This window comes from Pipistrellus hanaki (assembly GCF_964339955.1).
Source record: "Pipistrellus hanaki genome assembly, chromosome: 3".
Taxonomy (NCBI): domain Eukaryota; kingdom Metazoa; phylum Chordata; class Mammalia; order Chiroptera; family Vespertilionidae; genus Pipistrellus; species Pipistrellus hanaki.
In genome coordinates, this window is record NC_140505.1 from 29,205,838 (window position 1) to 29,232,308 (window position 26,471).

The window sequence follows — 26,471 nt, forward strand, 5'->3', positions numbered from 1 at the left end:
AAGTCAAGCAAAAAGCACAGAAATCAGATGAGATCATTAAGTTTAGCAATAATTAGCTGAACTGGTGTAGGGTAAGACAAGAACAGGAATGTCAGGAGGGCACAGTAAGGGAAGGCCAAAGAACCCCTTGCTGTGGGACATATACTACGGATGATAGTGATTATGCCCCAACTTTTTTTTTAATCCTCACTTGAGTATGCTTTTTCCATTGATTTCTAGAGAGTGGAATCAGGGGGAGAGGAGTGAGAAACATTGATGTGGGAGGGACACATCAATTGGTTGTCTCCCACATGCACTACTACCAAGGCTGGGAATAGAATCTGAAACCAGGTGAATGTCCTTTACTGGGATTCGAACCCATGACCCTTTCATGTGTAGGCTAATGCTCTACTACCAAGCAACATAGGCCAGGGCTCAACTTTTTTTTTTTTTTTTTTAATATATTTTATTGATTTTTTACAGAGAGGAAGGAAAAGAGATATAGAGCTAGAAACATCGATGAGAGAGAAACATCGACCAGCTGCCTCTTGCACACCCCCTACCGGGGATGTGCCCGCAACCAATGTACATGCCCTTGCCCAGAATCGAACCTGGGACCTTTCAGTCCGCAGACCAACGCTCTACCACTGAGCCAAACCGGCTTCGGCCAGGGCTCAACTTTTATTTCTTTATATTTCTTCCTTATGTACCTGTGAATCCCTTTTTAAAAAATTATCATTATCCTTGTTATTTTTAAACCAATGAGATGTCACAGGCACTTATTGGCATTTTCATGACCCTTATTCCCAGGACATACACTTTGAGGTGTGTGGAGAGTGGCTACAGCATTCAGACAGGTTCAAGCCTCGGAATGACATGTGGCAAAGCCACATACAAATGCCAGCTTGGAGGGCTTTCCCAGCACATTTATAGCCAAAAGGCCATGGCTGTAAGCCCAGCCTTACAGTCTAGCCCTGCAGTCCTAGGTAGCTAAGGGATGTGAGCTGCAGGGGGTACAGCAAGTGTTGCCAAAACAAGGCTTGACAGAGTTCAGAGAAAATCAACAACAGGAAAGAAGGTTTGAAATTCATAAGAACGTTGTAAACATCTTGCCCTCATTTTTGATTTGTGTGATCTGATTACAAAATAAAGCTGCAGCTTACAGGCTGTGACACTGTTTCCTCATCCAGGCACAGTGATCCTACCTGGCCCCAACTGTATTCTCTTGTCTGTTTTCTTTAGTCTTTCACCGCCCCTCCTCAGGTACACTCCTGGCCATGCTCGATGCGGTTCAGAGGTACGAGTTCAAGGCTCCTCTATAGAGATATGCTAACATTTAGATCCCCCAAGTGGCAATGTCCTGAATAATTATATATTATAACCCCTTTAATATTGAACAGTAATTTAAACACATGGGCAACTTCTGGTCTTTCCACTTTAATCATTGGTTTTGTGTGTGTGTTTAATTTCTCTTCCAGGTGTGTTGTCATTCTAGGTCTCAAACTTCAATACAAAATATTACAGCAATTGCCTTTGTGCACCTTTTTCCTTCTGAAAGAAGGAAATGTTTGAACGAAGTTTTTAACTGTGAGCCAATTCTATTCAGAAAATATATTTAACACCAAGGTGCTTAGCACCATGCCAGGTGCTGTGGAAGAGAAGCTTGACAGTCTGCCATGTCTTGGTTTACTGAAGTAGTAAGACACACAAAAGGGAAATATGACAGTGTGCAATAAGGAAGTAGACAGGAGATCAAAGGACAGAATGTAGTGAGGGCAATAGGTATTTAGACAGGGGAGAAACTTGTTGGAGCTACCATGAATTTGGGTCATGGCTCAGGAGCCTAGCGAGGTGAGAGGCTATTCGATTGACAGGTTAAAGCACTGGGAATGAGTAAACACATACTAGAAGAGGAATGAGTTTGATTCATAAAATTTCTGAAGGAACCTATGGATCAAGAAGTCTGACTTTGATCTAATGAGAAATGCAGTTAATAAATGTCCTTCAGTAGGAAAAGGCATGAAGTTTTTCTAGCAAGTTAGAACAGAACAAAGATCAAGAAGTGGAATCAGTGAAGTCAGAAACGAGCTCATTCTATTCAGTTATCAAGAATGACCAAAAAAAAAAAGGTCAGAACAACACTTGGCACATTACAAGCACTCAATAAAAACGTTAGCTATTATAAAATAATTTCAGGGACTAGTATGACAGTAGTAGTAAGGTTGGGAAAATAAATCATACTGGGGGAAAAATAGCAAAATCAGTTTCAAAAGTATGTTTCATTTTGTGAGGAAGATGACTCCCTGATTTTTTGAGATGTGGTTATCTATAAAAGGCTAAGGAAAGAGGATGAGAGAAATCCTATTAATTTATAAACTTTCCTACAGGAATACATATTTACTCTGAAAAGAATTAGTTGTGTATTATTCCTAATAATTTTTATCATCTCTATTTTTCTTTTATTTTAAGGTAATACATGTGTCCTCATCTCCCTATTGTGTGTGTCTCCGCTCCCCCCCCCCCCCAACTCATACCCTCACTCCCTGTTGCCTGTGTCCATTGGTTAGGCTTATATGCATGCATACAAGTCCTTTGGTTGACCTCTCCCTCTTACCCCCACCCTCCCCTACCTTCCCTCTGAGGTTTGATGGTCTAAGATGCTTCTTGTGTCTCTGGATTTTTTTTCATCAGTTTATGTTGTTTATTATCTTCTCTGACTGGCCTAATATTTTAATTCATAGTCCATGTTTGGGGCATGTTCCTGAAGAACTGGTCTACTTTTAATTCAATCTCAACATCTTAAATCTATTACCATATAAATAAAAACTGTCAAACTGTTTGAGACAACATATATAGAACTGGAGACAGATTCAAATTATTGCTCTATTCTGAGCAACCTTGAGCGTTACTGAACTACTCAAAGCCTACTATCATAATAAAATGGTAATATGCTAATTAGACCAGATGTACTTCTGGACGAAGCTGGGGCCAGAGGGAAGCAGCCCAGGTCCAGGGTGCTGGTGCTGGCAGCTGGGGGAAGGCCTACTCTTGCATGAATTTTCATGCATTGGGCCTCTAATTTTATTATAAAATGGGACTGAAAATTACTCAAAAGGTTTGTTGAGGGCTCAATGACATTACATTCTACACTTGGGTCTTACACTTGCAGGTATTAAAAAAAAATGTATTTTCCTTCCCTTCCCTTAATAAGATAGGAGTTATATTCTCTAACCAGATCCAATTGTTCATGAACTTTAAGATGTAACAGATGGTAAAGCAACAGTTGGAGTGAAATAGGAATGTGAAATTATCTTTTGAAAATAAGAAATAGTTCTACAAACTGCTTCATCTTGGGATTTAGGTTGGCGATCTTTCAGGGAAGTACATGAGAGATCCTACTTCCCACCAGATTTACCCATGGAAAGATGGTTTCCAGGAAACAAATTCTTCATCTCTATTTGCAGGTGGGCTATTTAAGGTTTGTCATACTTTCCTAACATGCTACTAGTTCTGAAACTATTCACACATTTCAGTTTCTTGTTAAGAAAGCAAGCTACAGACAACAGGCGGGGGGGGGGGGGGCGCGCTGTGGTGCGAGGTTGGGGGAGAGGTTTCTGGCCTGGGTGAAAAAGGTAAAGGGATTAAACAAAACAAACAAACAAAACCTCATACACACACCCACACCCACAGAAAGCAAGGTACAAACCCTTTAAAGTTGAAAGAATATAAGGCCTTCTGAAAATCTTCCCAAACCTTTAACTCAATGCTAATGGGGGTAAGGGTGGGAAACACACTTAAGAATTTCATGAAAAGGCACTTGATGAAATCTGAAGGCCACAAAAGGATGAACATTTATTCCCTCCTAGATTAAGCAAATGCTCTGGGGCCTATTCATTCACCAGTGATTCATATGTAGAAAATATTTAGTATTAGCTTAAATGGATGCAAGAGGGTATGAGAAAAGAGAACAAACTATTTTCTATCCACACCATCATTATAAATTAATTTCAATATATAGTCTGAATTTTATTTAACCATTAAGAAAACTTTAATGCCCTACCATATAACTTAGGTTAATAGAAAATATTTTTGAAACTGAATACAAAATATTTTAAGACATTAGTCAAACTTTCAATGTATAAATTTATTGCATGTCAGTACAGAAAAATAGAAAGTATATTTTAAAAGAAATTTATTATAAAAAAACAAATGTAAATGTTGGCTTGCCATGGTTAGCACATAACATTCAAATTTAAGCTAAAAATTTTATTACTTCTTCAAATAAAATATGGCAACAAAAATGTTTTACATTATGAAATTGGATTACTTTATCCTGAACATACTTAAAAAGGTTGAAAGCAACTTGAATTTTAAGTATATGCTGTACTGACAGAAAATGTTATAAATTAATACACACTCCTCCATTTCATATGAATATATGGTACTTTTTGTAAAAAAAAAAAAAAAATGTCTCTTATCCACTGTCTTTCTTTAGACTATATTTTTAAGATACAAAATATAAATGGAAGTATATTTGTGCCATTTGGTAAAAACATGTTGACTACTATTTGGATGAATGCATTATTTTGTAATACAAGTGAATATATTATTTTTAATTAGCTAAGATGATGTACATACATAGTTAATATAAACAGGAATGCTTTTTCTATCCTATTATTTAAAAAATAGATGTCTGTGCTCTGTCATTCTCAACTTTACTTGAGTGATATGAAAATACATAAATTTAAGTGGATAATCCAAAAGCATCTAATTTTTTTAACCCATTAATTGTTGTCAAATATAATAGGAGAAACAGAAAGGGAGGTGGTCAGTGAAGGATTTCAACTATGACCTAATTTAAAAAGTGTCTTCTGTGACAATCTCAAGAAAACAAGGAACCAAATAAAAACTACACTTCTACACTTAATCTGAGCTTGCAAAATAACATATAAAATTGAATATGGCCTTCACTCTTTAATTCCACCAAACAAATCTATTCCCACTTCAAACCAAATCTTTCAAACTTTAAGAAATAAATATGAAAGCATGAGGTGGTATGAATTCTCATTTAAGAAATATTACAACATAATTAATTCAGTGACATATTACCAAAACTGGAGTTTTGGTAATTATCATGTGTCTAGAGCCTATCATGAAAAAGTAAATCTAAGCTGCCCTATAACAAAATTCAGAATTGTAGCTCAATGGTTGAGCATCAACTTTTGAACCAGGTCACGGTTCAAATCTGGTCAAGGGCACATGCCCAGGTTGTGGGCTCGATTCCCAGTAGAGGGCGTGCAGGAGTCAGCCAATCAATGATTCTCTCTCATCATTGCTGTTTCTATCTCTCTCCCTCTACCTTCCCCTCTGAAATCAATAAAAAAAATATATTAAAAAAATTCAAAATTGTAAAAAAAAATATATATATATTTAAAAATTCAAAATTGAAAATATCTACCTTACAACCAAAGTGCAAAAGTATAGGGTAGTGGCAATATTAGGTGCTCCAGTCACTTTGTTAGAAATGTTTGGTATTTAACTGTTCTGCATTGTTATGTTTCCTTTTCACCAATCTCATCAGTTAATTATTTCTAGATCTACATTTAATACATAACCTTTCACTCTGTTGCTCTTTCTGTTCTATTAGTATTATTCTTTTATCTTCTATAAATTATTTTCCCCATATTTTGCAATACCCTTTTTAGGATCCCTTTTGTCATTTCTCACCAATAATCCCTTAAAATAAAAAAACAGATTTTGATCTAAATAAATTATATCTTGCATTTTTAAATAATATTTCCCAATTTACAGCAGCTTAATAACTTAAAATTCATTCAGAAACTCTTATAGCTGCTCTTTGATAAGCCAGAAATTAATACACAAGACGGACACACTTCTATTCCCACTAAACCTATGAATCCAAAAATAAAGTGACTCATTCAGAATTCACATTTTATTAACACCAAATGCTTTGGCCAAAAGTTAGACACAGTTTGAAGAACTGAATTTGTTTTCTATTTCTTCCTATCTAAAGAAATTTTCTCAAATGTAGAAATCAGGTACTACAGCCCTAGAAACAGCCTCTACCCATTTGCTGCAGGAAGAAAGGCTCCTTAACCCAAAGAGAATGAAGACAGGGATGGGATACATGTACTTTACAACTTTTGAAGTCCTGGCTTACAAAGAAAAAAAGATTGTTTATAAACATGAAGTATTTTAAAAAGCATAAAACAAAACACTGATGAAGAAAAAGCTGTTAGGCTTCATCAGCATATTTACAACTAAATTTGATAAATTTCTTCATAGTGTAGTACTGGACTAAATGAATATATGAAAACATAAGAAGGTACTTTATAAACTTTAAAGAATGATACGAGTCTAAGGTTTTCCATGTAAGTTCATGTCTAAATACAATAGATTTTGTTGTATTAAGTATTTTCCTTTTAATACATTACTATTTAAGACAGTCATTCTACATGATTGACAAGATGAAAAGTATCCTTTAATTGTAGTGAAATTATACATACAAAATACACCTTCCATGATATGCATTACCAAATTTGTTTTTAAAAGCATGACTTTTTTTTTTTTACAATAATTTATAGAAAAACATTAATAATATTTGCTGTAATTTACTGTTTTCTAGATATTGACATAAAGTGAATGAGACGAATGTTATTTGGCAAAAGTATTTCTAGCCCTATCTCCATAGAAAGAGTTTTAAGTTTAGGTCAAAACTATTGACCCATAATTTCTCTGTTCTAGCTGCTTGCACGAAGCCAATAAATATAGGCAAAATATTAAAAATATTACATCTAAAGCTGACATAATGCACAGAGCTCAAATACATCTAATTTTTGAGGACTGCTTGACACAACTTAGTACAATTATGCCTCATAGCTTATATATATGTGTGTGTGTGTATATATATATATGTCAATCCTGCAACTTTAAAGAGCTTTTTTTAAAAAATTTTTTCATACATTTCTATATGACTAAATACTACTTCCCACTGATAGTCATTTGATAGTTAAATGTATAATATGTTCTGTGATAAAAAGTTGTAGCATTCCTTCATCCCCATATTCCTACATGTAGAAAATTGTCTTTTGTTGCAATTCTATTTTATAACTAAAATATTATAACTAAACCAAAGAGCACAGCTTTTTTGTTTTTGTTGTATTTATTTTCAGAAAGTCCAATAAATGACACCGTGGCTTTAGTGGGTTAGATATACCTAAATACTGGGACTTAAAAGTCAAACGAGGAAATTTCTGTAAAACAGTATATATAATTATGTAATAAGGGTTCCTACTTTAATTTTTAAACAAGTTATGACTGCCATTGGTGGTTTACCTGTAGACTTATGAAACTGATAAAAGGTAAAATTCTCTTTGCCACCAAAACTACAAATGTAAAAAAGTTCAATTATGCACATTGAAGTTGCAGTAAGATTCTAAATTTCTATTTTTGCATGCCATGATCCAGACTATACCTAACAAACCACAGTACATTTTTGTTGGAAAGTGGGGTCCCATTTATTTGTAAGAAAAAGCTGAATCTCAGCATACGCCAGAGCAAAATTCAATAGCAACCTGCACACAGGCCTCAATTTCACTTCTTGCCAAAACCAAAATAGTTTACATAAAAATATATAACCCAGGTTACCATATACATTGGTATATAACCAGTGCTATTTACATTAAAAACATTGCATTGCATAATTCAAGAAATAAAACATCATCATGCACTTTATTTTAAGGTGAAAAATGCAGTTACAGAACTAAGCTTATATACCATGATTGTCCCAATATTTACTAAAGGAATAATATCCAAAGGTTTCTCATTTATATCTCCCCTTCCACACCCAGCCATTAATCTTAAGTATCATAGTATAACACTTTAGCAACAAGAAACTTTTGAATATATTCTTCTGTCATATTAAACTAAAGATACAAACACATAAACACATTGAAACGTTTGATGAAAATGTATGAAATAATCCCAACAATTATAGTTTTTTAAATGTAAAAAACTATTTGGATCATCTTTAAAGAGCACTAAAGTCCTTTCAACATTTAATGTCACTCTTCAGACAAGTACAGATATAACACACTTCTAGAAAGGAACATTCTTTATCAGTCTGCACAAATTAAAATACAGTGCAATAGAAAAACATTATATAATTGTCACATTAGATGAAGTTTTTGCCATTTCTTCAGGAGAATGACTCTTTATTACTTCTTTGATGAACTGTTCAAGGCTAGTGAAGTAACCCTGGCATTGCCATGTGTCATTATGAGTTCCATCAGGAAAAATGGCTAATCTCTTAGTCCGAGATGGGGAGAGTTCATAAAGCTGCTTCATCATTACTGGTGGAATTAACTGGTCAGAGAGTCCAGAGATGAAAAGAGAAGGCATTCTGCACTGAGAAATTTTTCTGTAGGACAAAAATTTATTTTTGTAGCACCATAAAGGAAGGTAACGCATTGGAAAAAATGAAAATAAAGTCCTGGCCATATGTGGTATGCTTAAAAATGTGTTCTCCACCATAATAGCTGAAATCCTATGTGAATTTTCAGAAGCCAAATGAATAGCCACTGCTCCTCCCAAGGAACGACCAAAAAGAAAAATTTTTGTTTTGTCAAGGTCAGGTCTAGTCATCACATAGTCTAGCACAGCTTCAGAATCTAAGTAGAGTCCTTCTTCACTTGCTTCTCCGTCGCTTTTCCCGTATCCTCGATAATCAACAAGCAAAAGATTAACTTTGAGGTTAACCAACATAAGCAATGCATTTGGTAACCTGTGACCTATGTTGCCTGCATTCCCATGAAAATAAATTATGGTTGGAGAATAGGGTGAATTGTCTCCAGTATATCTTACCAAAATAAGATTCAGACGCACTCCATCTTTGGTTCTGATAAAAATGTTCTCATGTGGAATACCAGTGGGCATAGGAACATAAAGGCGTGAGGAAGATGGCTGTTCTGGAAAATAGAGCAATACATCCTGGAATTTATATAGAATGCCTGCTATTGATATGACTATTAACAAAAGTAAGATAATGCCTCCATACAGATGAAAAGTCACTATTAAAGGTAAGAGAGAAATTCGGCAGAGAGCCCAAGACCAGGAGGCCAAGGTTATTAGCCATCTTTCAACAAAGTTCCACAGCATCCAGGACTTTTCCATTGTAGCTCTCTGTAAGTGTCCTAAAACAAAAACAAAAATAGAGAGACATTATCAGTAATCTAACACTTATCTCTTAAGGTTAGATCCATGATCCATATAAATCTCGATACTAGATGAATCCTTAGAAGCTTACATCAATCCATCCACAAAACTGGTTACTCTAATTTCCCTTGTTCCTTCTGTTATCAATAGTCTCTTCTCCCTCCAGTGCTATCATAGTCATCAAACTATATTCATTTTGTGAAATGTGCTTACTAGCATTTACTGCCAGGTACTTTCATTCATCCTTGATTTGATAGAAAAATAAGTTGATTCCATGTTCCCAATTTTTATATGAAAGAACAGGGAGGCACAGGGATAAGTATAAGTGGACTGGCTGTATTTTCATTTTCTTCAGATAAACAGCGAGAAGTGGAATTGCTGGATCATATTGTAGTTCTATTTTTAATTTTCTGAGGAGCCTCCATTCTGTTTCCATGGTGGCTGTACCAATTAACATCCCACCCACTATGAACAATGTTTCCCTTTCTCCACATCCTTACTAACATTTGTTATTTCTTGTGTTTGTTATGCTAGCATTTTATCGGGTATGAGGTGGTACCTCATTGTTTTGATTTGCGTTTTCCTGATGAGTAGTGTTTCCATGTACCTATTGGCCATCTGTATATCTTCTTTAGAAAAATGTTTATTCAGACATTCTGCCCTCTTTATTTTTTAGCTACTGATTTATATGAGGTTTTTATATATTTTGGATATTAAACCTTTACCAGACATATGATTTGCAAATATTCTCTCCCCTTTAAAGGTTTTCTTTTCATTTTGTTGATGGTTTCCTTTGTTGTTCAGAAGCTTTTAAATCTGATATACTCCATTTGTTTATTTTTGCTATTGTTGCCTTTGCTTTTAGTGTAGATCCAAAAAACCATTACCAAAACTTATATTAAGGGGCTTGGCACTGTTTTCTTTCTAGGAAAGAAATATCAGGTCTTATATTAAAGTCTTTACTCCAATTTGAGTTAACTTTTGTGCATGGTAAGATAGTGATCCAGCAACATTTATTGATGAGATTGTCCTTTCCCATTATATTCTTAGCTTCTTTGTTGTAAATTAATTGACCATGTATGCGTGGGTTTATTTCTGGGCTCCTATTCGTTCCACTGATTTGTGTGCCAATGCAATACTGTTTTGATTGCTACAGTTTTGTAATACAGTTTGAAATCAGGAAGAGTGATACCTCCCACTTTGTTTTTCCTTACTAAAGATTGCTTTGGCTACTTGGGGTCTTTTATGGTTCTATAGAAACTTTAGGATAAATTGTTTTATTTCTGTAAAAAATGCCAATGGATTTTGATACAGACTCAATATTAAGTATGTAGTTTGCTTTGGGTAGTATGAACATGTTAAGAATATTAATTCTTCCAATCTATGAGCATAAAATAGCTTTTAACTTAATTGTCTCTTCTTCAATTTCTTTCATTTAATGTCTTCCAATTTTCAGTGTACTGGTATTTCACCTCCTTGGTTAAACTGATTCCTAGAGATCTTCCTCTTTTTGATGGTACTGAAAATTGGATTTTTTTCAGAATTCTCTGATACTTATTAGTGCATAGAAACAGATTTTGGAATTCTATAGTATTACTGAGATAGTTTGAAGGCAAACCTGAGGTAGTTAACAGATTCTAACCTATCAAGACCAATCTGACATAATATTGTCAATATTTTTTTACCTTGTAGAAAAAAATATAATTAAACAAACCAGAACAAGAAAAATAAAATATTTTCCTCTCTACCTGGAGGTTTTCACAGCTAAACTTAAAAAATAATTTATTTAAATTAACCATTCATTTCTAATGTATTATTCAGAAAAAAGTAATATTTTGTCTTTCCCATATGATTAAAAAGAAATTTCAGATTACTAATAAACAAAATATGTAAAATATTTTATATAGTCCTTATTGCAATTTCATACCAGTGAGTCAACACTGATTGCTATGCTATATTGATAAAGCCATAAATACTTGGGGAGTAAGTGTAAAAGAAACAGAAATTTTCTTTGAGAACCAAAGAAAAATTAAGAAAGTGACTTATTAGAGACAATTTTTTTTAAATACTGCTGAAAAATACAACTGATAAAAAGAAAACTCAGAAAAAAAGCTATCAAAAGTCAACTTTTTAATCAAATAAAAAATGTATGCATGTTGTCTTAAAATGGCAAGAGGTAAGATTTTTCTTATATATTTACCAAGTTTTAAAAGACATTAAATTCCCTTTTACTAATAAACTATCAGAAAGAAGCCACTCTTACATTTGATACATAATTATTAATGACTAATTTTTAAAACTGTACTGTAAAACTGTAGTAAATGTAGCATTTTAATTTATCTTGTTAGGTTTAAACACTACAGAAATACAAAATAAAGTTAGAACGGCTATAAAGATGAGTTAGATAATTTAACAGATTCAATTTTTCACTATTATTTCACGAAACATATTTACTATTTTGTTAAACAGATTTTAAATTTGAATTCTTGTTCAAATGACTCTGGACATCATATTTTTCTGAAGTTTCTCTGAAATCTATACTGCCACCCAGTTGCAGCAAGTTTAATTACAATGAGCACTAGAGGAAAGCAGGTATGTCAGTTAAATAAAAACCCAAACCTAAAAGCTATAGAATCAATATCTGACCACTAGGTGTCAGAACTAGTTAAAAATCAGACTAAAAGATTAAGCCAATTACAGTAAATACTGAATCATTGTTCCAGGTCAACAAAAAAGGCCTTTCACAATCTATGACTGTTATTTACCAATAGCTTAAAGTAGACAGGGCTATTCTCTATATCCATTTGTTGTTGTGGATAATTCTCAACAACACATCAGGTCACTTAAACATTTAACCTAACATTTACTTATTTTATTTTATTTTTTTAATTATAAGCAATATCTGAGTGATTTTCATATGTAGACAGGAAACACACTGGCATTAACTATATACAACAAGATAAAATAATTTTGTGTAATAATTAGGATTAACAAGGTTTGTGATGTAAAATATATACTAGAGCACTGTAACATTTCAAAAGTAAATTATTTAATATATTTCTTTAGTGAAAATTTTTACTTATTTATTTTTTTCATAATCAGACCCATCATTTTTGAGAAGTATTAGGGAGATGGTTAACTCAAACATCACTTATTTGGCGACATAGTAAGGGGAAAAGCCACAAAAATCCCATCAGCCTTAAAGTCTCCAGCCAGTGGTCGGCAAACTCATTAGACAATAGAGCCAAATATCAACTGTACAACGATTGAAATTTCTTTTGAGAGCCAAAGTTTTTAAACTTAAACTTCTTCTAACGCCACTTCTTCAAAATACAATAGACTAGCCCAGAACATGGTATTTTAAAGAAGAGCCACACTCAAAGGGCCAAAGAGCCGCATGTGGCTTGCAAGCTGCAGTTTGCCGACCACTGGTCTATATTATCATATACATATCTGCAGAATAATCTTGGGTTTATCACTTATTTCCAGTCTGAATTATTTTTTCAGTAGAATGAGAACTTAAAATGCCTGTATTATCAAATGAAGTTTTAAGAAGCATTTATAAATGCTATAGATATATTAATTTTATTTACTTTTAAGACCAAGTATTTCTGGCTGTACTACTACATTCTTTACTGTGTTCTGCTCAAGTTAACATCAAATCAGAATTTACCACACAACTATAAGAAAAAATAAAGGCCCGGAGCAGCAGCTGCCAGGCTGGGAGTGGCCAGGCCCGGAGCAGCCAGGTCTGGTGCGGCCAGGCCCAGAGCAGCAGCTGCCAGGCTGGGAGCGGCCAGACCCAGAGCAGCCGGGTCTAGTGCGGCCAGGCCCGGAGCAGCAGCTGCCAGGCTGGGAGCTGCCAGGCCCGGAGCAGCAGCTGCCAGGCTGGGAGTGGCCAGGCCCGGAGCAGCCGGGCCCAGAGCAGCCGGGTCGGGTGCAGCCAGGCCCGGAGCAGCAGCAGCCAAATCCAGAGCAACTAGGTCGGGAGTGGCAGTGGCCAGACCCGGAGCAGCTGGTTGTGGAACGAACCAGAGCAACAGAGGCCAGGCCCGGAGCAGCCAGGCCCGGAACAGCTCGCTCCTCGCCTGCCCCTGCCCCATGGCTGGAAACTTTTGCGGGAACTTGAGGGTCTGCTGAATCAAGTGATGAAGGCTTAGATCTGGATATGTTGAGTTAGTATAGTGCTGGGATGTTGATCTGTGAGTGCCTTGGGTGGGGCCTGGAAGAGGCTGGTTGACCTATTTGGAAATGTCTTTTGTGTGAAGTGTATCATTGGGCATGTGGAGGTATTATAGATATGAGAAAATGCTAAGTAACTGACTTACTATCTGAAAAGGGATTTACTATCGGGGAAAGGGAGGGAGGAAGAGACTGAACATAAACTGTGCACCTATGGATGAGGACAATGGGAGATGGGGAGGGGGCGGAGGGTGGGGTGGGAACCTGGTGGAGGGGGGAAGAAATGAGGAACCTTTGTAATAATATGAACAATAAAGATTGATTTTAAAAAAATAATAATAAAAAATAAAAAAATCTGATGAACAATAAAAAAAAAAAAAGAAAAGAAAAAGAAAAAATAAAATCTGAAAATTTGAAAAGGACATGGTAAAGCATTTCTATAACCCAGATAATCCCAGGAATGAATTGACTCAATTTTCAAATCAAACAAAATGTGTATCAATGACTAAAAAAAACATATTGCAACACTAGATAAAATACAAAGCTTCTAATATCTAGGCAAGGCATATTTTGAAATTCAAACCACACACACACACACACACACACACACACACACACAAAAAAAAAATCTATACAGTTAAAATTTTCAATTATTCAAACTAAAAAATAATTGTTTTAAGTAGCCTCTTTAGTTTCTAATTTCAACATACAATATTGAATTTAAATAGACCAGAAGCTATGTGTGTTTTTTCACTACTGCATTCCCTACTGGGTAGTATAACAAGAGTAAAATTAAAAAAAAAAAAAAAAAAAAATCCAGTAACATATCTGAATTATTAAACTTCTCCTCAATCCAGATTTCTCTCCACTTCTAAGTAAGCATAACTCTGTTCTGAGCACTGGACATATATGTTTACGAGTGGATATAAGAAAAATTGCATATTTGAGACCATTATTGGTTAGGGAAAATATTCAACTTGCAGTTTTCCACAGAGCATTCCTGAAACATCGCCTTAACTAAATGACTTTGTAATAAACAAACATTATCTTACAATGGACTGTTAAACTGTGAGAGTCAGAATAAATGCCAATTCATTTTGAGAAACATCTAATGGAAGTCAACTTTAAAGATAGGTTAATAAAAACTGCTCTTGATTGTCTACTTGTCTTTCTAATACGTTTATGGCACAGTAATGGTATAGAAAGAGACCTCCATTCACTGACTGCCTTATTTTTACATAACCCAATTTGCCAATAATTTCTGCTCCCTAGTCTTTATCGTAAGGGAACTAGGACAAGCAAAATTAACATAGGAAGAACTTTTATTTACTAAATTTGCTGAAATTATCCCAGATGCTATGATAGTTGATGTAAATGAATAGTGTCTCTGATACAGTCCACAGTAGGTTCCAAAGCAAGCTTTATACAAATTTTTTCCATTTATTTTGTTAATAAATTGAGTAAAGGGTTAACAAAAACCTTTTCTCTCCATAAAAATTACCTCTGGCTAACCTTCTAGCATGGTTTCCCTGGAAACATATCAGTTATGTTTCTAAGCAACATTTTGTGTGGTAAACTTGACCACTATTGGTGTGCTAAATCTGGATTGCGCAGTGAGCAGAGCTACACATACCATGTGAGAAGTAAAAAGAGTGGGCTCTGTCTTGTGGAGCACAAAACAAGTCAGGAGGCACCCACCCATGTGTCATCTTTCCACCAGCCTGTACTATCACTTAGGAACAATACATCTGATGCTGATTTCCTGGGTTTTCTCTCTCATTTCTTTCAACAAAGCAGAGAGGTTTGTGCCAGGTATGGTATGGTCCATTGGGTCTTTTAAGTGTGAATGCCCAGCTGAACACAAGACCACTACTGCTGATCATGAAGAATAAGCAAGGTGATTAGTTACCCTTTAAAGCAGTGGTTCTCAACCTTTCTAATGCCGTGATCCTTTAATACAATTCCTCATGTTGTGGTGACCCCCAACCATAAAATTATTTTTGCTGCTACATAACTAATTTTCCTACTGTTATGAATCGCAATGTAAATATCTGTGTTTTCCGATGGTCTTAGGGGACCCTGCTAGTGGTTCTCAACCTGTGGGTCCTGATGGGGCGGGGGAGAAACGTAGTTGGCCAGGAAGAGGAGCTGTGAGCTGGCCTCGCCCCCTGGTTGAACTTCTGGTCAAACTCCCAGTAGAGGGTACAATTTGCATATGTCTACATCTCAAATCAATTTCTCACTTCTGCCTTTTGCCATGTTACCATACCAGCTGTCACATGTCAAATGTCTCTAATACCTATCTGTAACTTTAACCACCCCGCTAACTCCTTAACTACTTACTATCATGAGAGTCTGATGACTCATAAAAAGCAAACCTCTCTTGCTAATAAATCTAATGGGTTTTTCCTAAGTGGCACCAAACATTAATTCTTTCTCAGCTTCGAGTATACTCAAACTCCTGTGTTTTCCCCTCTGACCTACTCCAATTTGGGCATTTTCCAAGGTCCTATCTACTTACCTTCTTTCCCTCAGTGAAGTCATTCTTTCTCATGGATCCAACTATCATACTTGTATATGAAGTATTTCCACTTACTATGTCTACTCCATCTACATCAATTTATTCTTTGAGTACCTGATGCTTCAACATCATCTCAAAATTATCCAAAACTACACACTTCCTCTTTCTCACCTAACATTTTGCATGCTTTATGTTAATTAGAAAAAAAGTATGTGTAAAAAAATATATATATATTGAGGATTTATTGTAATTTATTGAGCCACCCCACCCTGGCAGTCACTTTATCCACTTGTAGATCTTATGTGCTAGTCTCGGGAAGGTGGCAGGGGGTAGGGGCAAAGAGTACTGCTTGATGAGACCCAGAAAGAGGCTGTAATTGTCTTCCTCATACTGCGTGAAGACAGCCTATAGATTCAGCTGCTCATAGAGTGCCTTTACTTGGGCCACCTTCTCAGCCTCTTTCTGCCCATAATTCTCCTGCAGGATCTGGCACTGTTCTGGAGAGGCCCACTGCAGACACTGAACCACCAGCAGGCTGCATTTGTTGTCCTGGGTGTCAGTACCAATCTTGCCCATCACACTGGAATCTGCTAAGAAGTCAAAGTAATCATCCTAAATCTCACAGAGTTCTCCTATCTCCAGCAGGATCTTCTGGGCATTGGCATGTACCTTCTCCTCATCGAAACCTGCCATACACCTGACAGCAACTACAGGAAGCGAGGAGTACAAAGCTATCTTAGCTATCTTATACCTGACAATATATTTGTACCTCTTTCCACTGAATCTGCCAATATCCATGCTGCCCTGGGGGGCTATGATGAGGTCCAGGATCTGTTCAATCTCAGTCTGATAGGAATTCTGCAGGAAGAGTTCAATCAGGTTCAGGTAATAGGGATGCTCTCAACAACAGAGCTTCAGCAGTCAGTAGATACATGCTTCCAGAAGTATCTATCATTGATGGCATCCAAACCTATACCTGGCTTCTGATACCAGCAAATCTGCCCCCATCAGGTGAGGGATGAATCCATGTTGTCTGACATCAGGAAGAAAACTTAGAGCAGTTCCACACACCAGCCCACAGTCATGGCCAGTTGGAGACTATCAGCATCCTGCTTTCTTAGTTCCACCAGATCCTGAAATGTTATCAGCACCATCATTCCCCGTTAGCACTTTTTATGACATTGTACTCTAGGACCTCCTTGAGCAGGGCAATAGATCTCCTGTATTTGGATGCCTCATATCACCTTCAGTCAGTAACTTGACAATCTGGGAGAAGTGCTCGATGAAATTTTGCTTTTTTTGGTCATAAACATCCAACTTCTGGTCTCTATTCATTCTGAGGGAGGAGTAAAATACTGTTCCTGAATGCCAGTTTTCCAACAAATACATTTTTTAAAGACATATGTTTGATTCTGAGTGTCAATATATAAGGACATAAACTAAAATTATGTTACGGAATCAAAATAGGCACATTACTTTAACATGCACAGATCTTATATTTGAATTTTTAAAAGCCAACCTTAAAAATTATGTTTGTGTTTTTTATTTAGATGAAGTAGTTAGAGATGCCATATTGATATTAGTAAGAAATTCTCAAGAAATAATACAAAAGCATGATTAATTTTTTATTATAATATATAGACAAATAGATATATTTCCTTTTAAAGGAATGGTTTTAAACTATAAGCAACATATTGATGCTCCTGCCGCTGCCACTCCCAAACGCTGCTGGTGCTGGCCGCACTTGAATTTGCTGACAGCTTGGAGCAATTGGGGCCATCACCAGAAGCAGGTGTGAGTGAGGCTGGCACCGTCAGCACGTGCGAGCAGTGGCTGCTGCCCAGATCACCCCTCAAGAGCAGGGAGAGGTAGAGAAGCCCTCAGGGGCGATCAGGGCTGATAGCCACTGCTTGCACCACTGACAGCGCTGAGCAATCAGGGCTGGCGCCAGATGCCAGCAGCGGATGTGAGCAGCAGCTCCAACACTAGCTGTGGGTGGGCCAGTGCCATCAGTGGGTGCGAGCAGCAGCTCTGGAGCCAGCAATGGGTGCAAGTGGGGCCAACGCTGGCAGCGGGTGCTAGAGAAGCCTGTCGACCCCCTTCACCCCTAAGAAGTAGGCAGAGGTGGAGAAGCCGTGAGAGGCGATTGGGGGCGGCAGCTGCTGCTCGCAACCACTTATGGCACCAAGTGATTGGGGCCGGCACCAGGGGCTGGCAGCAGTTCCAGTGCCAGCAGTGGGTGTATACGGGGCTGGCACCAACAGCAGGTGCAAGCAGGGCACAGAGCATGTGGGAGCAAAGAATTTTCAGTAACCACCAGAGGCTCACTCAGATGACAGCAACCAATACCCTGCCTTGGTCTGGCACCCCTGCTCAACTGCTCCACCATCCCACTGCAGCCAAAGCCTGCCATGTTCTATGCTCTGCCACCTGCTGCCACCGCCGTAATGTTTTGTACGCGCCACCTGGTGGTCAGCACATGTCATAGTGACTGGTTGTTCGGTTGTTAGATTGTTCTGCCATTAGGTCTATTTGCTTATTAGGGTTTTATATAGAGAGAGGAGATTTTGAAAACTATTAAACATGTCAATATTTGCAAAATCTGCTCAATATGGCAAACTATTATTTTCCAAATAGTTTTGTACCAATGAATGGTGTCACAAAATTAGGTATGGGTTAAAAAATAAACAAACAAAAAAAAATCCCAAAATTAACATACCTAGGAATAAACTTAACTAGGGAGGTAAAAGACCTGTACTCGGAAAACTACAGGACACTGAAAAAAAGAGATGGAGGAAGACAAAAACAGATGGAAGAACACACCGTGTTCATGGACTGGTAGAATCAACATCATTAAGATGTCCATACTACCCAAAGCGATCTATAGATTCAATACACTCCCCATTAAAATATCAATGGCATATTTCACAGACTTAGAAAGAACTCTCCAAAAATTCATATGGAATAAAAAAAGACCCCAAATAGATGCAGCAATCCTGTTCTTAAAACTGCCTGGTACTGGCACAATAACAGACATATAGACCAATGGAACAGGATAGAGAACCCAGATATCGACCCAAACCACTATGCTCAATTAATATTCGACAGGAAGGCAAGAACATACAATAAAGTCAAGACAGTCTCTTCAGAAAAATGGTATTGGAAAAATTGGACCGATACATGCAAAAAAATGAAACTAGACCATCAACTTATACCACACACAAAAATAAACTCAAAATGGATAAAGGACTTAAATGTAAGACGGGAAACCATAAAATCTTAGAGGAATCCATGGTCAGCAAAATCTCAGATTTATGCTGAAGTAATATCTTCACCAATACAGCTCTTAGGGCAATGGAAACTAAAGAGAAAATAAACAATTGGAACTACATCAAAATAAAAAGCTTCTGCGCAGCAAAAGAAACCATCAACAAAACAAGAAAGCTCTCTGCATGGGAGAACATATTTGCCAATATTATCACCGATAAGGGTTTAACCTCCAATATTTTCTGGGAACTCATACACCTTAACAAAAGGAAGATAACCCAATCAAAAATGGGCAATGGACCTAAATAAACTTTTCAAAAGAGGATACACAGAAGGCCAAGAAACATATGAAAACATGCTCAAAGTCACTAATTTCCAAGAGATGCAAATCAAAATGACAATGTGATACCATCTCACACCTGTCAGAATAGCTATCATCAACAAAATCAACAAATGACAAGTGCTGGCAAGAATTCGGAGAAAAGGGAACCCTCATGCACTGCTGGTGGGAATGCAGCCACTGTGGAAAACAGTATGGAGTTTCCTCGAAAAACTAAAAATGGCACTCCCACTTAACTCAGTTATTCCACTTCTAGGAATATAGCCCAAGAAACCAGAAACACCAATCAGAAAGGATATATGCACTCCTATGTTCACAGCAGCACAATTCACCATAGCTAAGATTTGGAAACAGCCTAAGTGCCCATCAGCAGATGAGTGGATTAGAAAACTGTGGGACATCTGCACATTGAAATAGTACGCTGCTGTGAAAAGGAACTCCTATCATTTGCAACAGCATGGGTGGAACTGAAGAGCATTATGCTAAGCAAAATAACTCAGTCAGAGAAAGATAAATATCACATGATCTCACTCATTTGTGGAAGTGAACAATAAACTGATGAACAAAAACATACCCAGAGACATAGAAGCATCTGTGGGTGCAAGTGGCATTAATAAAAGAACATAGGCCCTATGTAAGTAAGGCTTTGATCAAACCGTCAAACCTCAGAGGGAAGGTGGGGAGTGTGGGAAGAAGGAGGAGAGATCAATCAAAGGACTTGTAGGCATGTATATAAGCATAACCAATGAACACAGACACTGGGGGGATGAGGGCACGAGTGAGTGTGGGGGAATGGAGGGATAAGTACACATATGTAACACCTTAATCAATAAAGAAAAAAATAATGAATTTTAATGTAACAGAAACAAAAAGTTCTTTGATATGGGTTTCAGATTTCACAATGTAAATAAATGACCTTTAAGAAACTATCACCTGTTAAATATTGTAGTATTAGAGAATATCCACAATAGTGGCCTGGTGCATGGATTTATGCACATTGAAAGGAAATTAATTAGAAGAAATATTTTAATATTGCTATTTGCCATTTCTCTATAATAAAAGTGTCAAAGATGAAAGGAAATTAGTAAAATGCATATGAAAATAATATATAAATCAATTAATAAACAATAACATGCTGTAACAAAGATGATATAAAAAAAATTAAAACATGATATAAAAACAACACAGCTTCAGAATATCAACAAAAACAATCAAATTCATAATCAATGACAGATTGAAACACAGATGTGCAATTGGCATGAGAGCTTTATATGTATTAGGCATGCACGAGTCAATGTTTACTTTTAAATTGCCAGTGCATGTCATATGTACCAGCCAGTTGGTCAGAAGGTCAGACGGATGTACAGTCAGTTGCTTAGACTTTTATATATACAGATTATCTTAAAAGACTATAAAAATACTCCTTTACAACTATAAATTTGTGTGGGCCTGATTTTTTTCTATATATTTCATCTAAAACAACCTACTGTTTGAGAATGAAACATGAAAACCTGCCTGTCTTATATTAAGCAGACATTAAAGATATTTATAAAAATGTAAAATGATGCCATATTCCTTGCTATTTTTTCTAATACAATAAATATATCTATATTTAGTCCACACATATAAAAACTCTTTGGAATCCTCAAATTTAAAAAAAAAAATGTAGCCGAAACCGATTTGGCTCAGTGGTAGAGCATTGGTCTGCGGACTGGAGGGTCCAGGGTTCGATTCCGGTCAAGGGCATGTACCTTGGTTGCGGGCACATCCCCAGTGGGGGGTGTGCAGGAGGCAGCTGGTCGATGTTTCTCTCTCATCAACGTTTCAAGCTCTTTGTTTCTCTCCCTTCCTCTCTGTAAAAAAAACAATAAAATATATATTTTTAAAAATGTAAAGAGGATTAAAAAATGTACAGGAGTTCTGAGAACAAAGTTTGGTTACTACTTTTCCATACTGCCTACTATACACTCTTATTGCTTCCCCCCTCCCCCCCAGAGACTTTCTCAATTTAGAAAGATGTACTATGTTAAAACTTTTGTTCATTTAATACATATACAGGTTACTAAAGTTTGCTAGATACTAGAAAATAAATATCTATACTAATAGAAGGGAATATGCTAATTAGACCAGATAGACCGGACATGTTCCGGACATCCTTCCAAAGAAAGCCACGGTGGCAGGGTCCGAGGCAGAGGTGGTTAGGGGAGATCAGGCCAGCAGGGGAGAGCAGTGAGGGGCAATCAGGCCAGCAGGGGAGCACAGTTAAGGGGAGATCAGGCCAGCAGGGGAGAGCAGTGAGGGGCAATCAGGCTGGCAGGCAGGTGAGCAGATAGGAGCCAGTGGTCCCAGATTGCGAGAAGGATGTCCGACTGCCGGTTTAGGCCCTATTCCGCACCGGCAATCAGACATCCCCCAAAGGGACCTGGATTGGAGAGGGTACAGCCAGGCTGAGGTACCCCGCCGCCCCCTTGAACAAATTCCATGCACCGTGCTCCAGTCTTTAATAAAAACACCTAACATTCTTCAGGTTCCCAAAGATCATAAACATAAGACAAATGAGAAATTTTAGAGATTATATTTTAACCTCGTTTCGGCCCTATGTAAGGCTTTAATCCAGTGAGTGCTGCATCATATATTCTCAGATCACTTCATAAATCCACAGTAAAATGTGGTGCCCCATTTTGATCTAAATTTCTACATTTGTAAAAAGGAAGAGGTGTTACCTAAATAACCTCTAAGATCTCACAAATTCTATTTTACAGGCAACAGAAGAAGAAAAAAAGGTAAAGTTGGAGAAATATTGATTAGATTATAAATAACAGTGTCTTTACTAAATAGTAGAAAGTTGGTGGCCCTGGTTATGTGACTTTTAATAATAATTTAAGTATGCACCCAAGATTAAAAACAGGTCTCTAGAAATCTCTGATGGGCAAAGATGTAGTGATTTTATATTTCAATTGAGGTTTGTAAAATATTTTATTCACCAGACATTTTCAGTCTTCTTCCCAGACCTCCCTCATCAAAATAACATATTTTTAAAGATCACATAGTTAAAATTAAAGAACACAACTTTGGCTAAACAATTATATATAGTATGTTTTAGGAGTGTGCTATAAATGAGAGAAAGAATTAAGTACACAAGGAACTGTCATGTGTTTCTTAGGTTATTCTCTCCAATAAAAAGTAAATGATGGTAAAACAGTACATTGAAGATTAACTCCAAGTCCAGAGTAACAACCACCCTAAACTTCCTCCTTGCCAAATAATTTTATTGCTCTCCCTCTGACATTGGTAATCTATTTGAATCAGTTACCCAACAACATTTTATACAAAAAATTAAAAATAAAGAATAACAACTTAAATACATCAAGAACTAAAGCTCAAACTGCAATGGTACAGTTTAATTAGTATAGTCCCAATAATTATCAGAGTAAATCAGACAAATATGTTATTCTTTCAATTACAGATAAAATTATATTTTAATAAAGATAAGAACTGTCTCACCAAATAAAAGTAAATGTTAATTACTTGTATTTGCAAAAGCTTACTTTGTATTGCATAGTGTATATTGATTTACTGATTTTGCCAATAGTAAAAGGTCTTTGTAAACTACAAAAGATTTTACTTATATGTGAATTTTCCAAAAACGATTTGATTAAAGGTTAACCAATTATAAATAAAATAAAAATATCCTAAGTCATTAGTGAACTATTACTTTTAAAGCTCCTTAAAGACCATCTTAAATTAATAATTTTAGGAATACTTTGTTTAAAAATAAAAATCGCTCATACATTAAAAAACATATCTACAAGTGATAGAACAATGCATAGGTTCAAGTGAAAACTGTAAAAGTGGAAAGCAAATTCCATGTGTCACTGCTAACATCTATATTACAGGGGAAGACTGAGTATCCCATGGTGCTCCTTAGGTACTCTGGGAGAATTCACAGCTTCTCATCGCATTTCAGGTAATACAGAACTCAGATTCTGCCTTCCTGCCTGAGTACATCTCCTTGTCTGCTAAGCACTGGGAAGTTAAGAAACCATGCCAGCTGCACAGCTGACACGGAAACACAAATAGCTGCTCTCAGCCAGTGTGCTGGAGACACCACAGAATAAATCATCTATTTCCCTAATGGTTACCCACATGCCATCAATAATGAAAAAGCGTGTATTTATAGTCCTGTGGGACAAATGAACATAACTGCCTATGAAAATGTTGGATAGTAATTGAACAGTTCAGACAGCACTTAAAACTGAGATTTAAATCTGCTTGAGCAGATATTTCAATTATACTGGGCAGCAACAGTTATTTTTGTGCTTTCCCCTTCACTTGAAGTATGGAAGACTTAGTAAATATAGTAAACTCTGACAGAATAAAAAAAAAAAAGATGATTATTGTCACTTAGGAAGCCAATCCAATTTATTCCAAGATTATAAATATGTATAAGGAAGAAAATGGTTAAAAAATAAAATCTACAAGGCTATCAATACAAAACAGATGTTTGAATTAAGACAAAGAAATCCAGGAAGTTTCCTCCTTACAAAGGGGTAATGATTTACTATAAACTGCATGGATGAAACTTACAATTTATTCTTTTATGAAATCAATGTTACAAAAGAAGTAAGTCTCTCAGGCCAGCTCATAAATGCATGAAATCCCAGTTCATGTTCTGGAAATCCTACATCTTCATAATTCCAGTAACACTATAAGAAGCAGTAACAGAAAATGTAATGATGTAGTAGCAGTCTATTATATCAGGAAAAATCTTAATTAGAATAAATTAGAAGAACTAGAACCTTCTGTAGGTGTATTCTAAAATGAGTATAAAAGGGCCTCAGGCATCCTTGAAGTGACTAAATAAGAATTAGGAAAATTTTAGAATCTCCTGAGTAATAATTGAGTTCTGAATTAATGAAAAACAGAGATAGAAATACATATTCCTGAGATAAGTGACAAGAGAGGGGAGATCCTAGGAGAATGTTAGGTTAAAGCTTCCTGTACCCACCACTAAGTCATTCCGTTAACCCAGGACAACTTCAGTAGTAAATCCAGAAGGCAAGGGGTAATGAAATGTGCCTGTCAAAGGCAGGTGGTGCACCAAGATCTGTTTGTAGATACTCATAGGCTGACTTGCTTTCATCATTTCAAATGAACTATTGATGGGAGGCAGTGTAGTGCAGTGGAGAGTGTTTTCGGGCTTGGTTTGTTAATAGTTAGGTGGCTTTGGCCAACTCTGCCTCTCTAAATAGCTTTCTCATACCTATAAGAGGATGAAACAGGTAATTGCAAAACTGCTGAGATCAAATATAAAACACGGTATTAATAGTTGTAGTTACTCCTATGAGGCAAAACTTAAGGCAGTCAGTGCAGAGTCAGTGAAACTTCATACAAACTAATGTGGTAGCACTTACTATCCTTCCTATATGATAAAGATGTAATATGCAAATAGACGTTACACCTTGAAGCTTAAGGACCACTAAGGATCAGCAGGAGGGTGGGGCAGTGAGCTACAAGCAGACAGCAGAGAGTTACCGGAGGGGGCAGGGCAGCAAACTATGAGTGGGGGAACCGGGGAGCTACAGGAAGGCGGCAACGAGCTACTAGCGAGCAACTGGCACACGGATTAGTGGGCAGGGCTACTAGTTATAGTATAACGCAGTGGCTTTTCCATAGACTCTAATGATGAGAGTGACTTTGTCTCGTCCAACTCTGAATTTCCAGTAGGTAGCAGTGTCTGGCACGTAGTCAGTCTCTCTAACAATCACTGAATGGTGCAGTCCTATGTCTTAAGTAGGATAATTACGACATAACTCTTGGACAGCTTAATATTCTACTCTAGTGGAATAAAATGTAACCTGTTAGTAAGAGACAGGTGATTGATCTAAGCATGTACACAAATAACTATTAATCTATGCCAAAGAAACTAGGAGAAGATCAATGAAAATCAAACATCGAAACTTAAAAGTCCATATCCTCTGGTGCAGTTACTAGTAAACATATGCAAAAGCTGTGGAATAAAGGTCTTGTTCTTGGTCATGAGACCTTGACAGGAAACGCGACTTGCTGAAAATAATTGTTCACAAAAATAGACTTCAATGGTACGGGGGGGGGGGGGGGGGGGACGTGCGGGTGGGAGGAAGATCTGCTGTTTCTTAAACACCCAAAACTTCCTGCCCTGCATCCGAAGGTGTAAACCTGTTAGTGACGGGGATGGGTCCGGGCTATAAGCCTCAGACCTAGAAGCTGGGGTTTTTATTCCACTTTTCCGGGCAGTGCGGGGGAGGGACGGGATGATTGCTAGGTCTCGATCTGCACACGTTACCCGAAGGACCACCGACACACGATTCTCAGACACCGTTTCGGCACCGTCCCAGCTGGGCACCGGCGGGCCTGGGCGATGTTCCCACGGAGAGCGGCCCATGTGGGCTCCTACCCGCGGCCGCTGCGGACCCGGCTCCTCCCGGAGCCGGCGAGGCGGGGAACGGGTGCCGCAGGCCCGGGACTCCAGAGGTCGCAGCTCCGGGCCAGGGCGCCACAGAGGCGCCCGCCAGCCACCTCCATCTCCCCTACTCCCCAACCCCCTCCGCTCCCCGCGACCTCCCGGGATCCGCGGCCCCCGCGGCGCTCAGGGGCCGCCCCGCACTCACTTAGACCCGCGCGCGGGCTGCGCAGTCGGCCGCGGACACGCAAGCAGATGCCGCGTAGCAGCGTCCCCCCGCGCCGCTTCCGTCTCTCCACATCGTCCTCCTCCCGGCGAGGGGCCGCCGCCGCCGTCGCCTCAGTCTCTAGCCCGAGGCCCCGGAGCGTCCTCTCGACTCCTCCACTTCCGGCCCACGGTCGGTGTCGCCAGCAAATATTCCCGGCGGCGGCTCCCACAGCACGGGCTCTCCGCCTGCCTCGCTCTCCCGGTCTCTACCTATAGTGGGGAGTGAGCATGCGCAGAAA

The 26,471-nt window shown here is 37.6% G+C and overlaps 1 protein-coding gene and 1 pseudogene across 2 annotated transcripts; both read right to left on the reverse strand.

Moving 5' to 3' along the window:
• Positions 1 to 4,439: 4,439 nt before the first annotated feature.
• Positions 4,440 to 26,471, reverse strand: ABHD13 (abhydrolase domain containing 13). Its single transcript, XM_084879976.1, has 2 exons — positions 26,174 to 26,471; positions 4,440 to 9,191 (listed from the first exon to the last, which is right to left on the reverse strand). The coding sequence occupies exon 2, from the start codon at positions 9,169 to 9,171 to the stop codon at positions 8,158 to 8,160; it is 1,014 nt and encodes a 337-aa protein (XP_084736102.1). The 5' UTR covers positions 9,172 to 9,191; positions 26,174 to 26,471; the 3' UTR covers positions 4,440 to 8,157.
• LOC311620517 (farnesyl pyrophosphate synthase-like) lies at positions 16,193 to 17,251 on the reverse strand (annotated as a pseudogene). Its single transcript has one exon. The product of its transcript is annotated as a farnesyl pyrophosphate synthase-like (transcript).